This window comes from Tarenaya hassleriana, unplaced genomic scaffold, assembly GCF_000463585.1.
Source record: "Tarenaya hassleriana unplaced genomic scaffold, ASM46358v1 Cleome7, whole genome shotgun sequence".
In the NCBI taxonomy this organism is placed as follows: Eukaryota; Viridiplantae; Streptophyta; class Magnoliopsida; order Brassicales; family Cleomaceae; genus Tarenaya; species Tarenaya hassleriana.
This window is the reverse complement of record NW_010969548.1, coordinates 282,581-304,478: the sequence shown is the minus strand read 5'-3', so window position 1 is coordinate 304,478 and position 21,898 is coordinate 282,581. Positions and strand designations below refer to the sequence as shown.

At 36.5% G+C, this 21,898-nt stretch overlaps 3 protein-coding genes and 1 pseudogene across 5 annotated transcripts in view; all 4 read right to left on the bottom strand.

Moving 5' to 3' along the window:
• The window catches only part of LOC104800457 (hydroxymethylglutaryl-CoA lyase, mitochondrial), a 7,484-nt gene extending 4,583 nt beyond the window's left edge, over positions 1-2,901 (bottom strand). Inside the window, 3 exon segments of the mRNA XM_019200976.1 lie at positions 1,690-1,752; positions 1,872-2,052; positions 2,200-2,901. Coding sequence (XP_019056521.1) covers positions 1,690-1,752; positions 1,872-1,902 — 94 coding nt within the window. The 5' untranslated portion in view covers positions 1,903-2,052; positions 2,200-2,901.
• Positions 2,902-6,033: 3,132 nt separating this feature from the next.
• Positions 6,034-7,406, bottom strand: LOC104800456 (heat stress transcription factor B-4b-like). Its single transcript, XM_010523258.2, has 2 exons — positions 6,879-7,406; positions 6,034-6,755 (listed from the first exon to the last, which is right to left on the bottom strand). Exons 1-2 carry the CDS (start codon positions 7,299-7,301, stop codon positions 6,081-6,083), a joined length of 1,098 nt encoding a protein of 365 aa, XP_010521560.1. The 5' UTR covers positions 7,302-7,406; the 3' UTR covers positions 6,034-6,080.
• A 3,821-nt stretch (positions 7,407-11,227) lies between these two features.
• Positions 11,228-12,982, bottom strand: LOC104800452 (annotated as a pseudogene).
• Positions 12,983-17,330: 4,348 nt separating this feature from the next.
• Positions 17,331-20,499, bottom strand: LOC104800453 ((Z)-3-hexen-1-ol acetyltransferase-like). 3 transcript variants are annotated; one of them, XM_010523254.2, is made up of 3 exons: positions 19,981-20,499; positions 19,165-19,795; positions 17,331-17,734 (listed from the first exon to the last, which is right to left on the bottom strand). In XM_010523254.2, exons 1-3 carry the CDS (start codon positions 20,449-20,451, stop codon positions 17,451-17,453), a joined length of 1,386 nt encoding a protein of 461 aa, XP_010521556.1. In that variant the 5' UTR covers positions 20,452-20,499; the 3' UTR covers positions 17,331-17,450. The 3 variants fall into 3 exon arrangements, with proteins under 3 accessions (XP_010521556.1, XP_010521557.1, XP_010521555.1); XM_010523255.2 differs by having other exon boundaries at positions 17,331-17,738; positions 19,169-19,795; XM_010523253.2 differs by lacking the exon at positions 17,331-17,734 and having other exon boundaries at positions 18,761-19,795.
• Positions 20,500-21,898: the final 1,399 nt, after the last annotated feature.

Sequence of the window (21,898 nt, the reverse complement as noted above, 5' to 3'; positions counted from 1 at the left end):
AAAGGGGGGGGGGGGGGGGGGGGAGCGGAAGCGGCAAAACCAACCTGAATTTCAGAAACAGGAGTGTCCAGGAAGATAAAACCCTAGAATTTGGGAGAGATCGAGGCCGGTACATAAAAAAAAAAAGAGGAGAAAAAAAAAGTTTGCATCAGGAAGAGTCAGGAGAAAGGAGGACCGTTGGATTCGGAGGAAGATGAAGAGGAACGCGGCAACGGCAAGCAATCTTTTTTCTTTTTTTTTTTTATTTCCTGGTTGGTAGTTGATCGTTATATCGTTATAAAAAAAAAACGTTATTGTAGCGAATGTTACTCCACGTCACGATAAGAGGATTGAAGAGTTACAAGCAAAACACAATTATATGATATAGTATAAATATACATGTATCCAACAAATTTGTTTAGAAGTTATCATGTCCATGGAAATGGATATTCATGTCCTGGTATATCATCTAATGTCATTATCACGCGACTGAGTATAGATTCATTTACATTTTTTTTTTGTATGTGATGATCCATCTGTAACAACTAAAATACTAAAATTCAATTATCATAAGATTAGAACTATGCAACATTCTCTATACATCTCCTATAGATAATAGATTCATTTACGTTTACATTATCCCTTCTGCTGCTGCTGCTGCATACTTTGGTTTGCATTAAAGAAGTTTGTATTCCAAGAGGGAAGCTGGCCAGAAACAGATTGAATTCCAATACCATATCTGTTTTTTTTAAACCAGAAAATAACTGACATTACAGAACATACAAGGAAAGATTCAACGCAATGATACTTGAGCTCATGGAATCTGATAAAAGCTACCCTCTTTCAGAGATAACCTCAAACCTCAGTCCAATGACTGTTTGAGTTCATCATGAAGGACACTCATACAATTTTAGCAGCATACTTTTGTCACCCAATCTGAAATCCTCCTCTAGGATTGCAGAAGAGAGTAAAAATAAAGCTATATATATATATATAATCTTAATCAGAACAAAGAACTATGAACCCCTTTCAATCACGGTGCAAGTTGCAGAGGACATCGACCCATCTTTCTTCTACGACGAATAAAAAAATCTTATCTTTTTCTTCCTCTTTCGATGTGGTGATGTAATGTGGCTTCGTGGGTCACCACAAGGCCACAAAGACACGAGTCTATTGGTCCATTGGTTTAGCCCCACCATTTCTGCTAAAATGATTTCAACTATAGAGCATTGGAGAAGGAATTTGGAAGATTTCAGCATCAGATGGCGAAAGACGTGACTTCACCAGAGACAAAAGTCATCCAAATGCCGAAGAAAACCAAGACAAAGCAATCGTCATTTGTCTCCGTGACCAAAACTCTAATGAAGATTGGTCCACACCAAAGAAAAGGACATAACCCAAATCGGGTTTCTCCAATGTTTAAGGTGTCCACTCGTCCAAAGAAACAATTCCAGAAGAAAAAAATCAGCTTTAAAAAACGACGAAATACTGATCTCCCAAGATTTAGCTTCGGAGGAAATCAGTAAAGCATGGAATATGACATAGCAAGTCGTTTCAGGACACAGACAGATGTGTTAGATTCCTCATTTTTCATCATGGGTTTCTCGGAGATCAACCATTGAAACGAATAAAGCATCAAAGCATCGATCTTTTTTGATAAATTATTTCGATCTGATCTAAACAAATGGGGCGTGAGCATTAAGAACTCACCGCTCAGATGGCAATGGCAGTGATTCTCATTCCCATCACACGATTCAACTCCATACCACCATCCTACAGCACATATACATACTTCTTTGTTTAGAACCACCTGTTCTTGTCTGAATCTAGCGTCCAAAGATGGGAAGAAAAAAAATATCGACTATACAAGGGAACTGAATCGAAATACATACCATATGGGAACTCTTTGTTCCGTCTCTCCATTGGATCTCGATGTGATCTCCGGGCTTCAACTCGTTTAGACAATCCGAGACATGAAGATGATGTGGAGATGTATCAAGTGGTGGTGCTCTTAGCCTCTCCCACGTCACACCCTTTTCTACTGCGACCACTCTCCTACCATGTGGAGTATATCTGAAAATACTCAAAATCAAGAAACAACAGAAATTCTCCATGAATTTATCCATATCATCAAGAAATCATTCCATAACCTGGAAATATTCTTTTTCCATGTTCTTATGCCATGATGATCATGGCAAACACGGAAAATAATGAAATTACCTGGCTTCAAATGTATCCGTGTGAGGATCGTAGCTGAGCTCGGCGTCATAACATGACAACATGAACCCTACATGCCCATTCTGCATAACATAGAGGTACCACAAACAGAGTTTCGACTTAAGATTTGCCCATCAAATCCACAAAATATAAACATTTGGAGAATTTGAAACTTGCGCAGCAAGAAACGTTTCTATCACTACCTCGCGGTTGAACACTTGTGCCGGGAACCAAAAACGGTCGGTTTCGAGGGCAAGGTACAAATTCATGATGGAATCAACAGGCAAAGAAACAGAACTCTGTTTTCTCTGCTTGTTTTCATCTCCAGATCAATTGAAATTGTGACTATCCACAACTTTGGATAAAAAAATCGAGGAAATCGGCCAAAACAAAGAAACCAATTTGACAAACCTTCGATGCCCAGTTTGTTTATCAACAAACCCAAGATTGTTCCTCGAAGCAATATACCGTTGCCACTCTCTATGAGCAGAAGGGCCAAGGAATTTGCCCCATTTCATCTTCAGATGCTTCTGCCAGAGATGATCACTCACACATCTCTCTCTCAAGGAGCTGCAAACCCCGACCATGCTGCAGAGCCCAGACGGAGGAAGCCGATCGAGAATGCAACGGAGGGCAAGCTCGGGGAGGTCAAGAATCGACATTTCTCCGGCGGCCGGAAAGACAACCTCGGAGGCTGTGGGTGGTCTAGGGTTTCTGGGTATCGTCTTCTTGGTGGGTTTGAAGCTGAATCCGAGAGAGTCTCTTGTCGAACCAGAAGAAGAGGAGAGTCCTGGTGGCTTCACATGCCCACGGAGGAAGAGGCTTAAGAGAGAGGTTTTGAGAAGAAGATGAAGGAGAGGCAAGAGACGAGGAAGTACAGTAGCATTTAGAGGAGGAGGAGAAGAAGAAGAATTTCTTTCGACTCTTCTTTGGTGATTTGATGAAAACCAAAGGGTGAGAGATTTGTGCATTAGATGGAAGGAAGATTAAAAAGAGGATAAGAGATAACTAACACACAAAGAAAAATTGATTGGAGAATTATTATTCAAAGGCAAAAACTCACGAAATTCATGAAATTGTAGTTTGGTATAATATAAATTTCTGAACTTGCAGAAGTATTTATTAATTCTCAAACTTGCAAAATTGAACATGATAATTACTGAACTTGTTAAACAGTTCCATAACCGTCCTTAAGATTAATTGGTCAAAAAACCGTGTTGACATGTCCAACGTGGCATGTGACGTGTATGGCCAGCTCAGAAATTTTTTGCCACGTATGCGATTTCCAGTTTTTCGAGAAACCGTGGTAAATTGACCGGATTGAAACCTGAGATTAGATTGAGCGGATTAACCCTAAGCTTCCCCCGAAGACCCTCTCGCTCACTTCGAGATTCGAGGGTCCTTCGGATCTCGTCCACCTCCGTTACCATATGGGTCTGGTCCTGTCGTCTTCTCCGATCAACATCTACCTCATCTGGTACGGTCGGTGGTCTCGCCCTCACAAGGCCCTAATCAGGGATTTCCTCAACTCCATCTCCGACGCCGCAGTTCCTTCCCCCTCCGTCGCCGAGTGGTGGCGCACCGCCTCGCTCTACACTGACCAGACTGGTGCCAACGTCTCCAAGTCCGTGCTCATCGCTGGCGAGTACAATGACGCTAGATACTCCCACGGCCTCCACCTCATGCGCCTCTCGATCCAGCAGGTTATCGCCACCGCCGTGAAGTCGGCATCCTTTCCCGTCGACCACTGGAACGGGATGTACCTCATCCTGACCTCGCACGACGTCACGATGCAGGACTTTTGCTGCGCCGTCTGCGTATTGAAACCTGTGATTAGATGAAATCCCACTTTAAATTGACCGGATTGAAATCCCGGTTTACTGTTCAATCTGGTCGATTTACCACGATTTTTCGAAAAATCGGGAATCACATACGTGGCAAAAAATTTCTGAGGTGGCCATACACGTCACATGCGACGTTGGATAGGTTAACGCAGTTTTTTGACCAATTAATATTAAGGGCAGTTATGAAACGGTTTAACAAGTTCAGTAATTACCATGTTCAATTTTACAAGTTTGAGAATTAATAGGCACCTCTGCAAGTTTAGAAATTTATATTACACCAAATTACAAATTCAGGAATTTTGAGGGTTTTTTCCCTTATTCAAAATATAACATTAAAATATTTATAAATAAAAATAGAATCACAAAATATTTTATTTAATTAATATAATAACTACCATATAAAAATAATATCAAATCTATAATATTATTAATCGTATTATAATCTTCATTATATTTTAACGATTTACTGTAATTTTCTCGATATCTTTTGATAATAACCGATGAAACTTGGATCTACCAGCCAAACCCAGAAAAATTGCAAATAATCTCTTCGAAATCAATTTAAAAATCTTTTTCATAAGCAAAGTGATTATTTTATTGATTTTATTAAAATTTGGCCTTAAATCAGTTAAAGTTAAGCTAGGATTTTTCTCACCAAGGGTTTTATTATTCTTCTGATTTTATTTTTTTTTAGAAGAAAGCCCATAAAAACTTAGATATGTTGGCCTCTTCTGTTAGCACAAGAGTATAAAAAAAATCCTCAAAATTAAAATCTTTTTACTCCGAAGTAACAATTATTGTTGACTGGAAAAATTTAATAAATAACCAATAAAAACCTAAAAACTTACCGCGATTCAAACAACAATAAAAAGAATCAGTCTAATTTTGGCAAGGGCAAAATAATAAAAACATCCAAATGAGCGCGTGACAAGGAATCAAAGAGGTCTATACACATATACCTATACACACGCATTAGTATTTGGAACATTTTATTTATAACGATGGTTACCCGACATTTTGGTCCGACTACATCCATCCGCATATTGCTTTATGAATTTCATCACAATTTTTTTTTAGAATAACGCATAAATTTTAATATGCTTTGAAACTTTTGTGTTCAGAGTTTGGTTTGCTAATGTCTTGTTGCCGCTAAATTGAGTTGAATAACAGTAAGTAATGCCAATGATAATCTGCGTTATAATTACATTATTTTTTGTAACGTTATTCAACTTATTTCCATCAAAATAAAAAATTCAATGGGGTCAATATTTCGACTAGTTTTGCGTTGGAAATCCTTATTTCTAATGCAGATGTGTTCATTTGTACCGCAAATTGATTTTATTTTAAATTTTTTTATAGTGAAAAATGATATGTAGTTCTGCGTTATATCTCACTTTGTTTTGATGATGACATATATAATTGCATGTTCCATCTACTTCTAAATATATGTTATTTTAGAGAATATTTTTTTTCTGTTAATTATTAAAAAAATCGCTTTAGATTTTTTAAAATACTTTTAAGAAAATTTGTAATTTCATTCTTGATTAAAAAAATTTATCCAATTTATGATAATTAATGAGAGTATATATGATTTTTTTAATATTTTCTTAAAAATTAGGAAAAATTCTAAAACCATATCTTTTTTAGATGGAGTATTATATTAACTATTGCACTTTCAATTTTTGTACGTTCATTTTTTTTTTAGATTTTTATGTATTGCACATTTAATTAATTCACTGCATGCTATATAATCTTCGTTGTTGAAAAACCAAAATAGACTGCAATAAAAAAAATAAACAAAAGAAAACAATTAATTAAAAAAAAATTATTCTTTTATCTGTTCTCTCGTTTCTCATGTGATTGAGCACCTCAATCTCGATGCTCCATAGTCGATTGGTTGGGTTTTTTTTGTTAAAGTCTAACATGAACTTTCTCAAATTGGAATGCGTGTCGACGTTCCTTGTGAAATGCCAATAAATAAACCAAGCAAAAATCAAGAAACATGATGCAGCATCGATTTATGGAAGTTCAGACCACATGTTACATTTCTTGCTGCAATCTCTTCTTACCACTTAGGGACACACCAAACAGCTTCACAGTGCAACTTGGGTCCTCGGCGTTGGAGTTCATCGTGTTCATGAGCCTCGAACCAATCTTAGGAACTCCTGCAAGAGGATCAACGTTTTCATCGGCTTGAACCCGTAAAGAATCGAGTTCCCTGATCTTCGGAATAGCTTGTACGCTGCCGTGATGGTGTTCGGCAGGTTTGAAGGTGATTTGGTCGGAGGATGATGGCACAGGCTTAACATGGTTTTGGATGAAATAGACGATGTCGTTGTAGAGATTCTTCATGTGGGTGAGTTCGGACAGGAGCATGCGGTTCTTTCGAAGAAGGCGTTGATTGTCTTCGGACAAAGCTGTTAAGATATCATCAGAGGGTGGTTTACTAGAATTTAAGAGTTGCGATTGATGATGATCGCTATGGGCATGATGATGATGATGATGATGATCTTGTTGGAAGAATGGGGATGGTAATGGTGGTGGAATCAAGTGGTTATGATGATGATGATGGAATTGATGGTCATGGATATTGTAGATTTGGTTATGGTTTTGTGGAGTTTTTCGTCTTTGGATCTCACACATCAAATGCTTTGCTCCTTTCCTGAAGAATTCGTTCGCAAACTCCCATCTATCTGTTACCACCTTCTTGAATCCCTGTAACATATGTCAAAGAATGCATACACACACGCATGAACATATGTGTAAACAGATGTGTAATGTATGTATACATGTATGTATGCCTGTGTATACATATATATGTGTGGAATATATACAGACATAGGTGTTGAGCTGGCGGACAAAGCTTGAGAAGTTGTTGTGTTTGAAGTAATTGGGGAGAAGATCTCTGGAGAAGTCGGGAGGTCTCCAAACGACAAAAGTTGTCTGGTCTTCGCCCCAAGACACGATGTGGTCTGTGATTGGATCGTCCACCAGTTCGTACGTCTTCGTCAAGAAGGGAGCAGGATCTCCCTTTTGTCCGTCGCCTCCTCCTCCAACCATCATCATCATCATCATGGCCATCTCGGCCGCCGACGATGATGACGACGACGACGACGACGATGAAGATGATGAGTGCATCCCACCATTCTTGTTGACGTTGTTACCATCATGGTCTTGACCGTGATCAACTTTGCCGCTTCTTGATCTTCTTGAAAGGAACCTCTGCGTTGGATCGACACCTTCTTGGTGGTCAGATGTCATTCTTGATTATTTGCACCCTCAGAACATGTTTCCAAATAGATTTATATGCTCTAGTACTGTGTGTTCATACATACATACATACATACATACATACATACATACATACATACATACATACATACATACATACACACATACATACACACATACATATGCTCTAGCTGTGTTCACACATAATACTTACATACGTACATATATAGATTTAAATATATGTCCTCTACTCTCTCTCTCTCTCTCTCTATATATATATATATTGTTGATTTGATAGCATCGAGGAACAAGAATATATGAATTTTTCTGCAAGGATCAAGTTTAATCAGAAGTTTCAAAAAGAAAAGAGGGTATCATATATACAATGATGGCGAGTGAGTCTTCACCGAGAAAAAGTGGCGATTTATTTGTTGGAAATAAATAAATTATAACCCTTTTTTTAATCATCAGCTCTATAAAGCTTTTTGTTCAAATAAAGGTTTATTGAGATAAAAACTTTATGAAAAATTGAACATTGTTATTTATTGAAATAATTCGATTGTTGATACACATGATTGTAGGTAAGAAAGCCACTTTCTTTGAACAGGGAAACCACTAAAATGAAGTAAGAGAAGAAAAAAAAATTCGTAACTTTAAGAAGCAAATGTCAGATTTTTTTATTTTATGGGCGAAGATTTCTAGAATCTCTAGCTAATGACCCCAGCCCCCTAATGTGTAATACCACTGTATCATTTTTAAGTTATTAGATTTATTTAATATTATTTTTGGGTTTATAATCTTTTTTAAAGTTCCACAAAAAATAAGCACCAAACCAAACCAACATTAATACTTGGATTGTTTTTAATTTTAATTTTGCCCATGTCTATGCTCGTTTGGATTTGTGTGCAGTGGAACATTTATACCCTAAGTCTATAGGGGCACCTTGTTTATGATGCACTTGCTAAGACTTCAAAATAATGTATTATTAATATTATTATTGTTATTATCGTTTGGATTTAGGGTTGATGGTCACTATTTCTAACGTCTATAGGGTTAATGTGTGGATATACATACTATATGTGAAAACAGAAATAATCCGAAACTGAAGCAACATATCAGATGTATTGTATTTAAACATGTATGTATATATATATATATATATTATATGTGAGTGGATGTGTGTGTGTGTGAAAATAATTTAAAGATTTGGTCTGTTGGATAATGATAAAATTATATGAAACGACATGTGAGCGTCTTGTCGGATTATGGTAAATCTTTTCATTAAAACAAGAATACAATACAAGAAAAGGACTGTCGGGAATTCGAGATTCGTGCATATATATTTTTTTTTGTAAGAATATGAATTATAATAATGTTTGATAAAAAAAAATGTGAAATTAACTGGAATGCATATTTGTTCTTTAGCTGCAGGATGAAGATCACATATTTCTAGACGGCTCATGTGGGTCTGCCTTCATTTATTTTCTCTGTTATTTGAATATAAATTGAATTGAATACTTGAAATGTATACTTTCTTGAAAGATTAAGAGAATCTTCTACGTACAGGGTGTGGTCAATAAGAGATTAAAATATGACACTCTGACTTCCACAGAGACGTAGGGATGCTCATACCGATGTGAACAAACAAACCTTCCTTTCCCTCTAATTCCAAAGTTTTTATTCTTTTCCAAATTTCTATAACCATGCTTAATTTAATTTTGTCCTTTTCTTTGGTCTGCCCATTTGATACAGATTTGTTTTTTTTAACGTTATTATTCTTCGAGTTTATTCCATACTCAAAACGATATATATATATTTACAATTTATAATATTCGAATTATTGTTCCAAAGACTACAAGGAAATGGCGGTGTTATATATATATAGAACTTAGGATACTAAAATAAATGAATTTAATTATTAATCACATTGGGCAAGAGAAAGAAGTATGATATGAAAATACAATTACCCATAACAATCATTGTAATTCTATTCAATTATTGAAATGATTTTCAGCTAGGTTACCTTTTTGATATGGATATTTATCCTCACTGGTTGGCATTTTAAATGCACATCTTAATCTTTAATATACAATATACTAAATGTAATATCGTTTAAAAAACTGTTCCAATATTTTTTCCATTTCTTTGTTTTGCGATTTCTAGGCAAACCCGTGAGCCACAAGCCTAGATGCTCTTAAGCTCTTAGTAACGCAACCACGAACATAAATTAAATAGATGCACAACATATTTATAATTGTATACACATAACATATGCTCCTTTACATGATATTGACAAATTATATATTATTTGCAAAGAATATATCAATATCATGTAAAAGAGGAGGATTTTAGGTGTATATGCTCTTCTTTTACATGATACTAGCATATTTCTTGTATGTATGCATGAGATCCTGGTTCGATTCCACTGATGGAGAGGGATGTAATTTCTGGACCAAAATGATCCATATACAAAGACTGGTCCTAGACCTAGGGTGGATGTAGTCGGATCGAAGGTCCGGATAACCATTCTAATTATAAAAAAAAAATCTTTATTTTTTTAACCAGTTTTTGTAATCGAGTTAGAGCTCCCCGATCATATAAAAAAACGCATTCATGCGATGCAAATGCCAGAAAAAAATATCCACTTTTATATAAGCGTTATTATGTCTAGGGTTTTGCGTAGAAACCCTAAGCTTGGTAGGGTTAGTCATGGACGGTTTTATTATTTTATCTTTATTCTATTGTTTTTTGTTTTTTCACATGAACTAGAAAGGAGAAGATTCTTGTCTAAATGCATTGTCCCTATGGGAGAAAAAAAAAACAGGACAGGAAAAAAAGTATACATGGAGATAATAGAGATAAAATATAATATGCTCTTCAATGGCAGCCATAGTGGTTACTGGTTACCTACCAAGCTTAGGAGACCTTTGTCTCTTCCTTGCACAAATCTACAAGCACTCCATGTGGATTTGCTCAAATTTAAAAGATTTTCAAATAAAATTTTAGACAACTGTGCCCTGAAAACATAACTAGAATAAAAATTTTAGACAGAAAGAAGAATCTTTGTCCTTTGTATCTACATCTATATGTATGCTATTTTTTTTTTTGCCAATTATCGGGCTCTATATATATATATATAACCATTTCATCCATGAAAGTTTCTGTAAATGTTCGGGGTTTTTTTTACCCTAAGAAAAGTACTTTGAAAAATAATTTTTGGTTACAATTAATGAATGTTGCAATGTTAAGAAACATATGACTTAATTATAATGATGTGATTGTGAACCCATGTGGTAATGATCTGAAAGATTAACCCTTAAGAATCTCATATAATTATGATTAACTTGAAAATTTAGTAAGATTCTCCCATCATTATCTCTCACATGCTTTTGTCTCTCCAAAATCATACATATGCCAAGATCTTGATAGATTGATATTTTGGAAAATAACTTAGATGTTTTTATTCTGGTTAAAGGAATGTTTATATGTTATTTTTAGATTTCAAAAGTATGTCGTAATTCGGTTCAAAATTCATAAATATATATATATATATAAATAACAACCATATTAAAACATTTTTAATATTCTCAGTGGCATTTGATAAGGTGAATGTTGAAATTTCACAGATATATTTAACAACGCATTAAAACCAAAATTCGTAGATCGACGGTTGTTGTGTTGCCACGTCAATACTAGTGACCTATCAATTTTGTATTACATGAGAGTTTTTTCATTCTCTAATTTATGTTAAGTTTCATTGTTATGATTAATTATTGTCATTAGATTTAATTTCATTTAATGCTATTAATTGTTAAAAAGTTGTACCAGATCACTGTTAACTCGTTTCTTTTTTCAAACGTTTTAGAACAATATCACGTTGTTTTAGAAAAATCATTAATCATTTGTTAAATGAAAAAGTTATTAAAATTTAAATATCGAAATGATGTTAGTCGTTAACAAAAAAACTTTTATTAAAAAATATTCATTACAATCTATACAATTATTTTTCTTATTTTATCCAAAAAATATCATGAATATATTAAATGTTTGTACCTCTCCAATTTATTAATCGGTTTTACCGGTTTCACACCGTCGGATGGTAGGAGAAGCCATTGATGGTGAGAATACAAACAGTCTGACCAGTTATGTAAGAAGCCGCCGGCATACACAGGAACGCCACGAGCGATGAAACCTCCTTCGCCTCTCCAAGACGGCCTAATGGAGTTCTCGAGACCACGGTCTCCGTGAATTTGCCGTCACCCAGATGCTGAATGCCCAAATTACAGAAATTATATCTAGTGTGGATGATCGAAGATTAATGAATCGAGCTTTGAAATATTACTGCAAAGCATGGAATCAGGGTTTTACTTACTGTTTCACTCATGGGGGTTGCAATGACAGCAGGAACGATTGAATTTGATCTTATGTTGTCCACCGCCCATTCGCATGCTAGATTTTTTTGCCAACTGGTTCATGGCTCCTGCATTCATGTGTACAATATATTCATATATACGTACATATATACTAGTTTGCTTTCGCGCTCTTAATATTTTGTTAATTATGTTTTATGTTCAAATGGAGAAGTTTACTAAAGGCGATAGCAGTAGCAAGAAATCCTAGTTTAATGCATGAAAAAATGTCTTGGTTTGTTTCTTTATCCCAAAAAAACACAGAACTTTCAAATTTTGACAAAAAAAACAATGAACTTTTTATTTTATCAATTAAACATTAAACTTTTTAAGTTTGACAAAATAAACACTTAACTCTTCAACGATTGTCAAAATAAACAAAATGACTGACGTGATCCAATGAGATGCAAACACATCAGATTATTTTACTTAGTTTTTATTGACAATAGGAAAAGATTCATATATTTTTTTGGATCACTAAAAAAATTCAGTGTTTTTTTGATATTCGGAGAAAAGTTCATGTATTTTTTGGATCACTTAAAAAGTTCAGTGTTTTTTAGATTCGTTTAAAAAGTTTAATATTTATTTGACAGAAAATAAAGTTCGGTGTTTTTTTGGTCAAAATTGAAAAGTTTAGTGTTTAAGTTCAGTGATTTTTGTAAATACAGTTTAGGGCAATAAATTCGTTGATTGGTGTACTGAAGAAGGCATTCTTGTAAATACAGTTTTATAAATTCGTTGATTGGAGGCATTCTTATAAATGCAAAACTGTGTGGGGTTTGCCATTGTTTTGAACCATGAGTTGGAAGTGTGTACCTTTTGTTGCACCATAGACGGATCCAAGAATGCACGAAGAAACAACCCCACCGATGGAAGAGTTGAAGACGTTGCTTCCATAACCCGAAGCCTTCAAGAGAGGATGAGCGAGCTGGCAGAGATGGTAAGCCGACTCGAAATTCATAACCATCTGAAACGAGAAATCTTCTGCTGTCATCCCTATTGTCGGCTTTGAAACACATACGCCAACGTTGTTTATCTGCATCAAGAAAGGGGAAACCTTGGCCAAATGTTTTTAACAAATAACATATTTGTAGAAATCATATTTGTAAGACGACTTACGAGAATGTTGAGCTTGCCACCGAATAGAGAGGAGACGGTCTGCATCAGCTTCTCTCTTTCAGAATGAGAAGATATATCGTAGACTAAACCACTCACTTGAAGGCCATTCTCTCCCCATTCGCGTAAACTTTGGTTTAGATGAGATTCGGAATTGTCGCACGTGTGGATATTATCTAGAACCATGAAAAAAACATTTTCTAAAAAAAAAGCTGTAATAGTGTTCAACATTCCAGGATTTTAAGTAAAAGCACAACACTGTACAATAAGAAACGGATAAATTAAAGAAGGACGAACCCGAGTCCTCTTGCTCCACTGGTTACAAGAGCAGTCTTGCCTTGAAGGCTCCACCTTTGCTCCGTTTCTGTATTATACAGTTAACTTTAGGCAAAAAATGAAAAATGACGCCGAAGAATACAAGATTTAACGATGTTGGCCAATAAATCTGAACTAAGGGCTCGTAAACAGACAATGCCTTAGTCAAACATGTGGTGAAAACATCACCCTTAAATAACAACAAGAGGGGGAACTTGAAGATTTTTATTTTATATTCAACAGAAATGGATTGGAGTGAAAGACATAAGAAAATGGTGGAATCTGATTTGGTTCTTGTAGAAAAACGAAGAAGAAAAGGGAAGAGCTCCCCTGGTTCCTGACCCTGTGTATGATTTTGTATACAATTTACATCATTTATGTAATCTAAAATGGATCAAAATAATGCAATCACAAAAGACGGAAATATAATATCACTGCTATACATCTTTGTAATCTTGTTTATTGTCAAGAATTATTATTCCCTACCATATTCTCTTGATTTGCAACGTGTATAATATCTTCTTAGTAAATTATCTTTACAAAAATAACAAAACTTTTCAAGAACTCGAGTAAATATAGCCTATATAGGCATTTATCTTTCACAAATGAATTTCTAATGCACTGGTTATCGTTGATACGATCACTATTAGCAAAAGACAGAAGCAAAAGCCTTTCCGGTCAAGAAAATATCTACACAAAAAGATAAATAAATATATAGTCGTGCTACACAACACAAAATTCCATTTTAGTATAATTGAGAAGATTAGAGCCAACATAAGTAATTGCAAGGAAGACTTAAACAGAGCAATGAGAGACCGACCTTTGTTTCTGTGGTCTCATTGCGACTTGGCATTCGCTGGAGGAGAGTCTTTCCTCGTAACTCTTAAACAGAGCATCTGAGTAATGAGTCAGATTGAACGAAACCTGACTTTGCCTTTCTACCACCTTTTTACACATCTTGGAACTCTGTACCTCAGCAAGTGAAACTGCAGGCTCGAGACACTTCTCTAAATAGTTCTAGAACTAGATTCCAGGAAAATACAACACAAACCGAGATTAGATTTTTGTAGACGTGATGATGCAGCATAACAAAATTGGTCTTGGACCAAAATAAAAGTGTTACTTGCTAGATCTGGTTTCCGCCAGCCACTTTCCAATCAGGTGATATACATTCTGAAGACTCTTCCTTCAATTGGTCGTTCTGTAAGACATCACTAGCAAGGTTGATAGCAACTTCATGCTGCACTTGGGAATATAGTAGTTTTGCTTCTTCGATCTGAAAAGCACAAGAGGTTAAGGGAAATCAAGTCGCTAATTGAGTTCTAAGCATATGCTCTATTCTATATCAAGAGGTCAAGCAATTGAAAGATGCCAAAAAGGAGCAATTGTGTGGCCCATATTCATTTAAGAAGAGATGTTCTACATCCTAGGTTACTAATATCCATCGTGAAAATGATCAATGTATGTCGTGTCTGATATAAACCTCAGGAAAGGAGGAAGACTAGAAGAAACTGTAATATCAATTCAGACAAGACAACTACATTTCATAATCATCGGAGCAGTGCAGACAACATGACTATCCCATTGTGCTAACTGGTAGCTTGCACTGATACATATGTGCAAAACAACCTCTGGGCCAAGACCAAGGATTCTATATCCACAAGAAAGATGCCAAATATTCTGGGTATTTTGTCAAATGGTTCATTATAATTAAGGAAATAAAATTGGAGAAGATTATACCATTCACTAGGAGCTGAGGGACAAGCAATTGGAGAAAGAAACTATAAGACAAAATACCTCCTCCATTGTTTGAATCACAAGATCTGTACATGCCATGTATAATGTGTTTTAATTGATTGACATCCATTCTTTGATGTGAAGCTGTTTTCAAACGAAGGGTGATCCCCTTCTTGCAATGCTCTGAAACAACTGACAAAGATGCATGCAATGCAAGACAAAAACATGAAAAATGATACAAAGGATAAAGCTAGCGTTTCTCTTCTCATATAGGACCTTTAAAAATGCCCCAACATGACCAATGGCTATATGATACAACAAACCAGAAGCAAATATGCCAGAGACCATCTTTTTACAGAAGCTTTGAGCCTTTGACTTGTCAATTTAAAATTTTCTCAGAATAACTCAAAGATCTTCTCAATCATAACAAGTAGAGAGACATATAAAGGGAAGCCACGCGTTTCTTTTTAATCCAATACAATTTAAAACTATACAGTTAGGGTTTATATAAGATAATACGATTCGTGCTTCAATACAATTTAAGACTACAAACACCGAAAGAGACAATTGACTGAAAAGTAAAAATTAGCATGATAATGGATCAGATTAGAAAAATGTTACCAACGAAGCTTCGCACGACAGTTGCCGTTCTTGACATGTTGAAGTGGAAACGTAAAGAAAAATCTCAATTTCCTGCAAGCTAATGCAGTTCAAGATTCTATCTTTTCTCTCGAATATCCTGAACTTTCTTCGAAAACCCACGAACGGACATAGTGTTACAGAACCCACATGACAAAATTTTCCACAAAATCCGATCATTTTCCCCAAAGTCCCTAGAAAAGAAATCAAGGATAACAAAGGAAACGGCAAATTATCATATTCTGAGAACCCGCCATGGAAGTCAGAGGAACGCCGAAATGCTAATTTTGAAATCAAAAAAGGGGAAAGCGACTAAAACAATTTACTTCTCGAGGTCTTAGCTTTTTCCGGCGATGGCTGGGACGTCCCTTGAAGTAGCCATTTCACCATGCAAACGAGGTTTAGGGGAAAACCGCCATCGGAGAAGAGAGAGAAAACTTTCGAGATGAAATTGCAAAGGGGATTTTGGGCATACGAGTATGACAGTTGCTAGGGTCGGCAAAATAACCGAACGGAACCCGACCGATGATATCCAAACCGAATTGAACCGAACTTAATAAAATTAAATAACCGTTTGGTTATAATTTTTTAAAACCCGAAATAACTGAAACTGAACCGAACCGAACCGATTAAAAATTATTAACGGTTCGGTTATAAATTTTTATAAACCGAATCCGAACCGAACCGAACTGTTTATATATCTTCATTTATATATTTATATACCTATATAAATGTTTATATTCTTGATTTAATCATTGTTTTTTTTATATTTTAAATGCATTTTATCATTGTTGTTATTGTTTTAAAAGTTTGTATGATATAAACATTAGAAAAAAACGATCTTTATTTATTTAATAGTTTTATATCAAAATATAAATTTAGATATTATTATTTTATATGTTAAAATAGTTATGATAATATTTTATATTATATTTTATTTGAATATTTTTAATTATAAATGAATTGATTTTTTAAATATTATAACCGAACCATTATGTCTTGAAATCGATTTCTGCCACCTGCACCAGCCTCAATGCGAATTCTAGAGGGCGTTCTGTGGGTTCTCTCGCGGGAGCCGTAACCACGTTCCCATGGTAGCTCAATGCTCACGGCGGGTTGCTACAAACGGTACGTGGTGGATTTACGACGATCATGATTGTGATAGTCCAGTATACCATAGGAAGGTGGTGAGTGATCGCCAGTGCGAGAGGTATGGACAAAAAACGATTACTAACGAACTTCTGGGTAGGGTGTATAGGGATGAATCGAACGCACCGGAATGGAAGAGATCCGAGGGCTGTGTAGATATAAGACTATACAGTCAAAGATAACTTAAAGAAATTAATTGAGTTATTCATAGCAACAAAAATTTATCTACTTTTTCAGTTGTCCATCTCGAGAGAATTCCAAAGTTAAGTGTGCTCGCTTTGGAGTAGTCCTAGGATAAGTAATCTCGTGGAAAATATTTTCCGAAATATGTGTGATGACAAAACATGCTAAAAGGTGTCGTGTTGGTATATGAGGATAGTTTTGACATTTTGTAATAGTCTCGGGTCGTTACAATGACTCGCGTTTTGGCATGTGGGAAAGGGTTTAGGGCGATGGTTCGGCAACGAGTGATGTCCGCAGTTCAGACGTGGCGACGTGGATCTTGGCTGGGACTAGCCGACGTACGAACTGAGATCTCTCTAGGGCCGAAGAAGAAACAGCCTTAGACGCACACAAACCAATGTCGAACCCTAACAGCAGCCACTCCAACACCATAAATAAAATTTTAAAATATATCTATATGTTAATAAAATTTTCGTTTCTCCAACAAAAATAAGTTTACTAGAAAACGTTTCTGATTTATTATCAACCAATACAAAACAACAGAACTATATAATATAAAGTCAAGAATTGATTCGATATCAATGTTATTGTTGTCCATCAACTATTAATATGAAATGCATAACACTTAATTCTAGAGGGAAGACCTGATAGGCTTCCTACTTCCATCGTCGCCGAAGACAAGAGCGAGCTGTTCCGCGAACCGCTCCATAGCTGGTTCGGGCAATATAACTTGCACGACGGTTCCGGTCTCACCGTTCGTCTTCTTGCACGGCAGGAGCCAGTTAACTCCCCAATAGCCTCCCTCCGCCGACCCTCCGTACACCGGCGGGCCCCACCCAAGGTCCACGTCATCGAAACCGAGACGCCTTGTGTCGGATAAAATGTAGGTGTCCCGTAACGCCGCGTTTCGCAGACCTATCTTTGCTAATAAAAAACGATCTTTATTTATTTAATAGTTTTATATCAAAATATAAATTTAGATATTATTATTTTATATGTTAAAATAGTTATGATAATATTTTATATTATATTTTATTTGAATATTTTTAATTATAAATGAATTGATTTTTTAAATATTATAACCGAACCATTATGTCTTGAAATCGATTTCTGCCACCTGCACCAGCCTCAATGCGAATTCTAGAGGTCGTTCTGTGGGTTCTCTCGCGGGAGCCGTAACCACGTTCCCATGGTAGCTCAATGCTCACGGCGGGGTGCTACAAACGGTACGTGGTGGATTTACGACGATCATGATTGTGATAGTCCAGTATACCATAGGAAGGTGGTGAGTGATCGCCAGTGCGAGAGGTATGGACAAAAAACGATTACTAACGAACTTCTGGGTAGGGTGTATAGGGATGAATCGAACGCACCGGAATGGAAGAGATCCGAGGGCTGTGTAGATATAAGACTATACAGTCAAAGATAACTTAAAGAAATTAATTGAGTTATTCATAGCAACAAAAATTTATCTACTTTTTCAGTTGTCCATCTCGAGAGAATTCCAAAGTTAAGTGTGCTCGCTTTGGAGTAGTCCTAGGATAAGTAATCTCGTGGAAAATATTTTCCGAAATATGTGTGATGACAAAACATGCTAAAAGGTGTCGTGTTGGTATATGAGGATAGTTTTGACATTTTGTAATAGTCTCGGGTCGTTACAATGACTCGCGTTTTGGCATGTGGGAAAGGGTTTAGGGCGATGGTTCGGCAACGAGTGATGTCCGCAGTTCAGACGTGGCGACGTGGATCTTGGCTGGGACTAGCCGACGTACGAACTGAGATCTCTCTAGGGCCGAAGAAGAAACAGCCTTAGACGCACACAAACCAATGTCGAACCCTAACAGCAGCCACTCCAACACCATAAATAAAATTTTAAAATATATCTATATGTTAATAAAATTTTCGTTTCTCCAACAAAAATAAGTTTACTAGAAAACGTTTCTGATTTATTATCAACCAATACAAAACAACAGAACTATATAATATAAAGTCAAGAATTGATTCGATATCAATGTTATTGTTGTCCATCAACTATTAATATGAAATGCATAACACTTAATTCTAGAGGGAAGACCTGATAGGCTTCCTACTTCCATCGTCGCCGAAGACAAGAGCGAGCTGTTCCGCGAACCGCTCCATAGCTGGTTCGGGCAATATAACTTGCACGACGGTTCCGGTCTCACCGTTCGTCTTCTTGCACGGCAGGAGCCAGTTAACTCCCCAATAGCCTCCCTCCGCCGACCCTCCGTACACCGGCGGGCCCCACCCAAGGTCCACGTCATCGAAACCGAGACGCCTTGTGTCGGATAAAATGTAGGTGTCCCGTAACGCCGCGTTTCGCAGACCTATCTTTGCTAATAGATCGACGAAGGATCTGACGTACTCTTCTGTCACCATGGATTTCGCCTCTCTCACCAGCCTTAACGCAAACTCCAGAGGTCGTTCGGAAAGTTCTCCCGCGGTCGTTATGGCCACCGGAGAACAAATCACGTTCCCGTAGTAGCCCGATGGTAACGGCGGGTTGCGAAAAAAGGAACGTGTATTCACGGTGAGAAAGAGTCGCGTTTTGGCATCTGGGAGGGGTCTCAATGCGATGGTTCGGCAACGCCAGAGGAATGAAGCCAGCAGGTCAAAGGTGGTGATGCGGCCGCCGAGATCGGACGGGACGAGTCTGCGTATGGCTGAGATATCTTTCGGGCCGAAGAAGAACGAGCGTTGAACCATGGGGTCCTCCGGGATGGGACCACCGGCATCGCCGATGGCGTCCTCGTCGTACTCGTGGTGCACGTGTGTTACACACGGTGGGTCCCTTGCGTTCAAGAGGTGACGGTCCCAGACTGGTGGAATGGAGGGCGCGTTTGAGCCACGCGCCAACTCCTCGAGCATTCTTAAGAAAAGCCTGAAACCGCCACCGTCACACATGACATGGTTAAAGCTGACGCCGAAGATAAAACCTCCACATTTTAACCGCGTAACCTGCACCGTTTTAGGAGATAAGTGTCATATGTTATTGAATTAGGACTTATCCGACCACTCCATAGTCCATACTCTTAGTTGAGAGTTGTAAACATGAAATTGATACATACACTTTTTTTTTTTAAAATCAGTTTCTAAAACATCAGTCTTTAGAAGTAGTTATGTGTCCACATATGTGATGTAACCTGAAGAAGAAGCAAGGGAGAATCAAGAAACCCTATGGAACCCTCGACATCAAGCAGAAGCTCCTCTAAACAAGGGAAAGGGGGATGAAGATCTTCTCCAAAGTCAACGAGAGCCACGGCAGCATCTGCCTCGACAAACAATACACCTTCTCCGTTACAATCCACCGTCAGCTTCCGGTTAGGCCCTTCCCAAAGTCGGCCGGCGAACGGGTAATAGTAAACGAGTGTTTCGGCCAGGGCTTTGCGGATCACTTGGACGGGGTCAGAGCTGCCTTTGATTATGGACGAAGGGTTGTATTTGTAGAAAAAAATACCATGAAAATATCGTCTTAAGTCGATTTGATCATCAATGTTGGAGAGGATCTTCAGCTCTCGTGGCGTTGGCTTTGCCGGAGAGATTAGCTCCGGCTCCCGGCGACGTGCTTTGAACGCCAATGACGTTGTCTTGTTGGTTTCTACTTGGTGCTCCATGGTTTGTTTGTGTAATTTTTTTGTGATATTTTTAAGCAAGAAAAATGATAAAAGGATTCTTGTCTGAATGCATCCTGAATCTCGCTATGGGATTCTATTTATATTTCTTCTTATTTAATTTTCCCATTCTATTTTTCAATATTTAGAACATGTTCAATTTTTCATGATTTACAATTGGTTAATTTATCATTTATAGAATATGGTTGAGAGTTTAGAGTTGGGATTAGGATTTCATCTCTGTGTTTACAGTTGATTGTGAATTAGGAATAAGGAAGAAAAAAATAGAAAGTTTAAAGAATTTGTGAAGTGGTACAACAAAATTATTAGAAGAATTTTTAGTAATTTTTTTTGTCTTTCAATCATTTTATTACATTTATATTTTCAGTCATGTTATATATGTATTATAAATATTGCCACTACAAGAAAATCTTAATATAGCGATGGAATTTGCGACGGAATTTTTCCGTCGCAAAGAAATTACGACAGAATTCGACGACTTTGCGACGGAATACGAAAATTTTTATTCCTTCTCAATTAGTCGCAAAATCCGTCGCAAATTTGCGACGGAATACGACGGAAACGTTGTCGTCGTAGAACCAAACATTATTTGCGACAGAAATTTTAAAATTGCGGATTTGCGACAGATTTGCGACAGAAATTTCTGTCGCAAATCATAATTTTTTTTTTTCGATGAAAAATTTCAAATTTTCGCGGTTTATTTTTTGTTTTGCGACGGATTTGCGATAGAAATTTCAGTCCCAAATCTAAATTTTATTTTTTCCGCTATTTTCGATGTGTATGTGTGTATGTGTCCAATCTTCTCCAATTTCCGTCGCAACACTTAATAAAAGCTGCGACTTCGTCTTTCTCCTCCGGACTTCGAAATTTTTTAAAAAAAAATCTCAATCTTCTCCAATCTTCTCCAACAAATTATTTTTCTTCAAAATTCGCCAAGGTATGTCTATATATATCGTGTATATGGATTTGTATATGTATGTGTTGTGTATATATATATATGTGAATGTGAATATGTTATGTGTATGTGTGTATGTATATGTGTATGCGTATGTATATGTGTTTATGTATGTATATGTGTATGTGTGTGTTTATGTATGTGTGTTGTGTATGTATGTGAATGTAAATTTTGTGTATGAATGTGTGTTTATGTGTATGTGTATATATATGTATGTGTATGTAGATTTATATGTGTATATATATGTATGAATGTGTGTTTATGTATGTGTGTGTATATGTATATATGTGTGTATGTAAATGTATGTATATGAATATATGTGTATGTATATATATATGTATATAAATTTATGTGTATATGTATAATTATGTGCATATGTGTAATATATATGTATGTGTATGTAAATTTATGTGTGTATATATGTGTATGAATGTGTGTTTATGTATGTGTATATGTGTATGTATATATATGTCT

Bases quoted from the DNA above. Each gene is read 5' to 3' on its own strand.
- LOC104800456 (XM_010523258.2), bottom strand. From the start codon at position 7,301: ATGACATCTGACCACCAAGAAGGTGTCGATCCAACGCAGAGGTTCCTT. The intron at 6,756-6,878 runs GTCTGTATATAT...CATATGTTACAG, and splicing joins TCCGCCAGCTCAACACCTAT to GGATTCAAGAAGGTGGTAAC.
- LOC104800453 (XM_010523254.2), bottom strand. From the start codon at position 20,451: ATGGAGCACCAAGTAGAAACCAACAAGACAACGTCATTGGCGTTCAAA. The intron at 19,796-19,980 runs GTTACATCACAT...AAAACGGTGCAG, and splicing joins CTCCCTTGCTTCTTCTTCAG to GTTACGCGGTTAAAATGTGG. The intron at 17,735-19,164 runs GTCTGCGAAACG...TAGCAAAGATAG, and splicing joins CGATCTATTAGCAAAGATAG to GTCTGCGAAACGCGGCGTTA.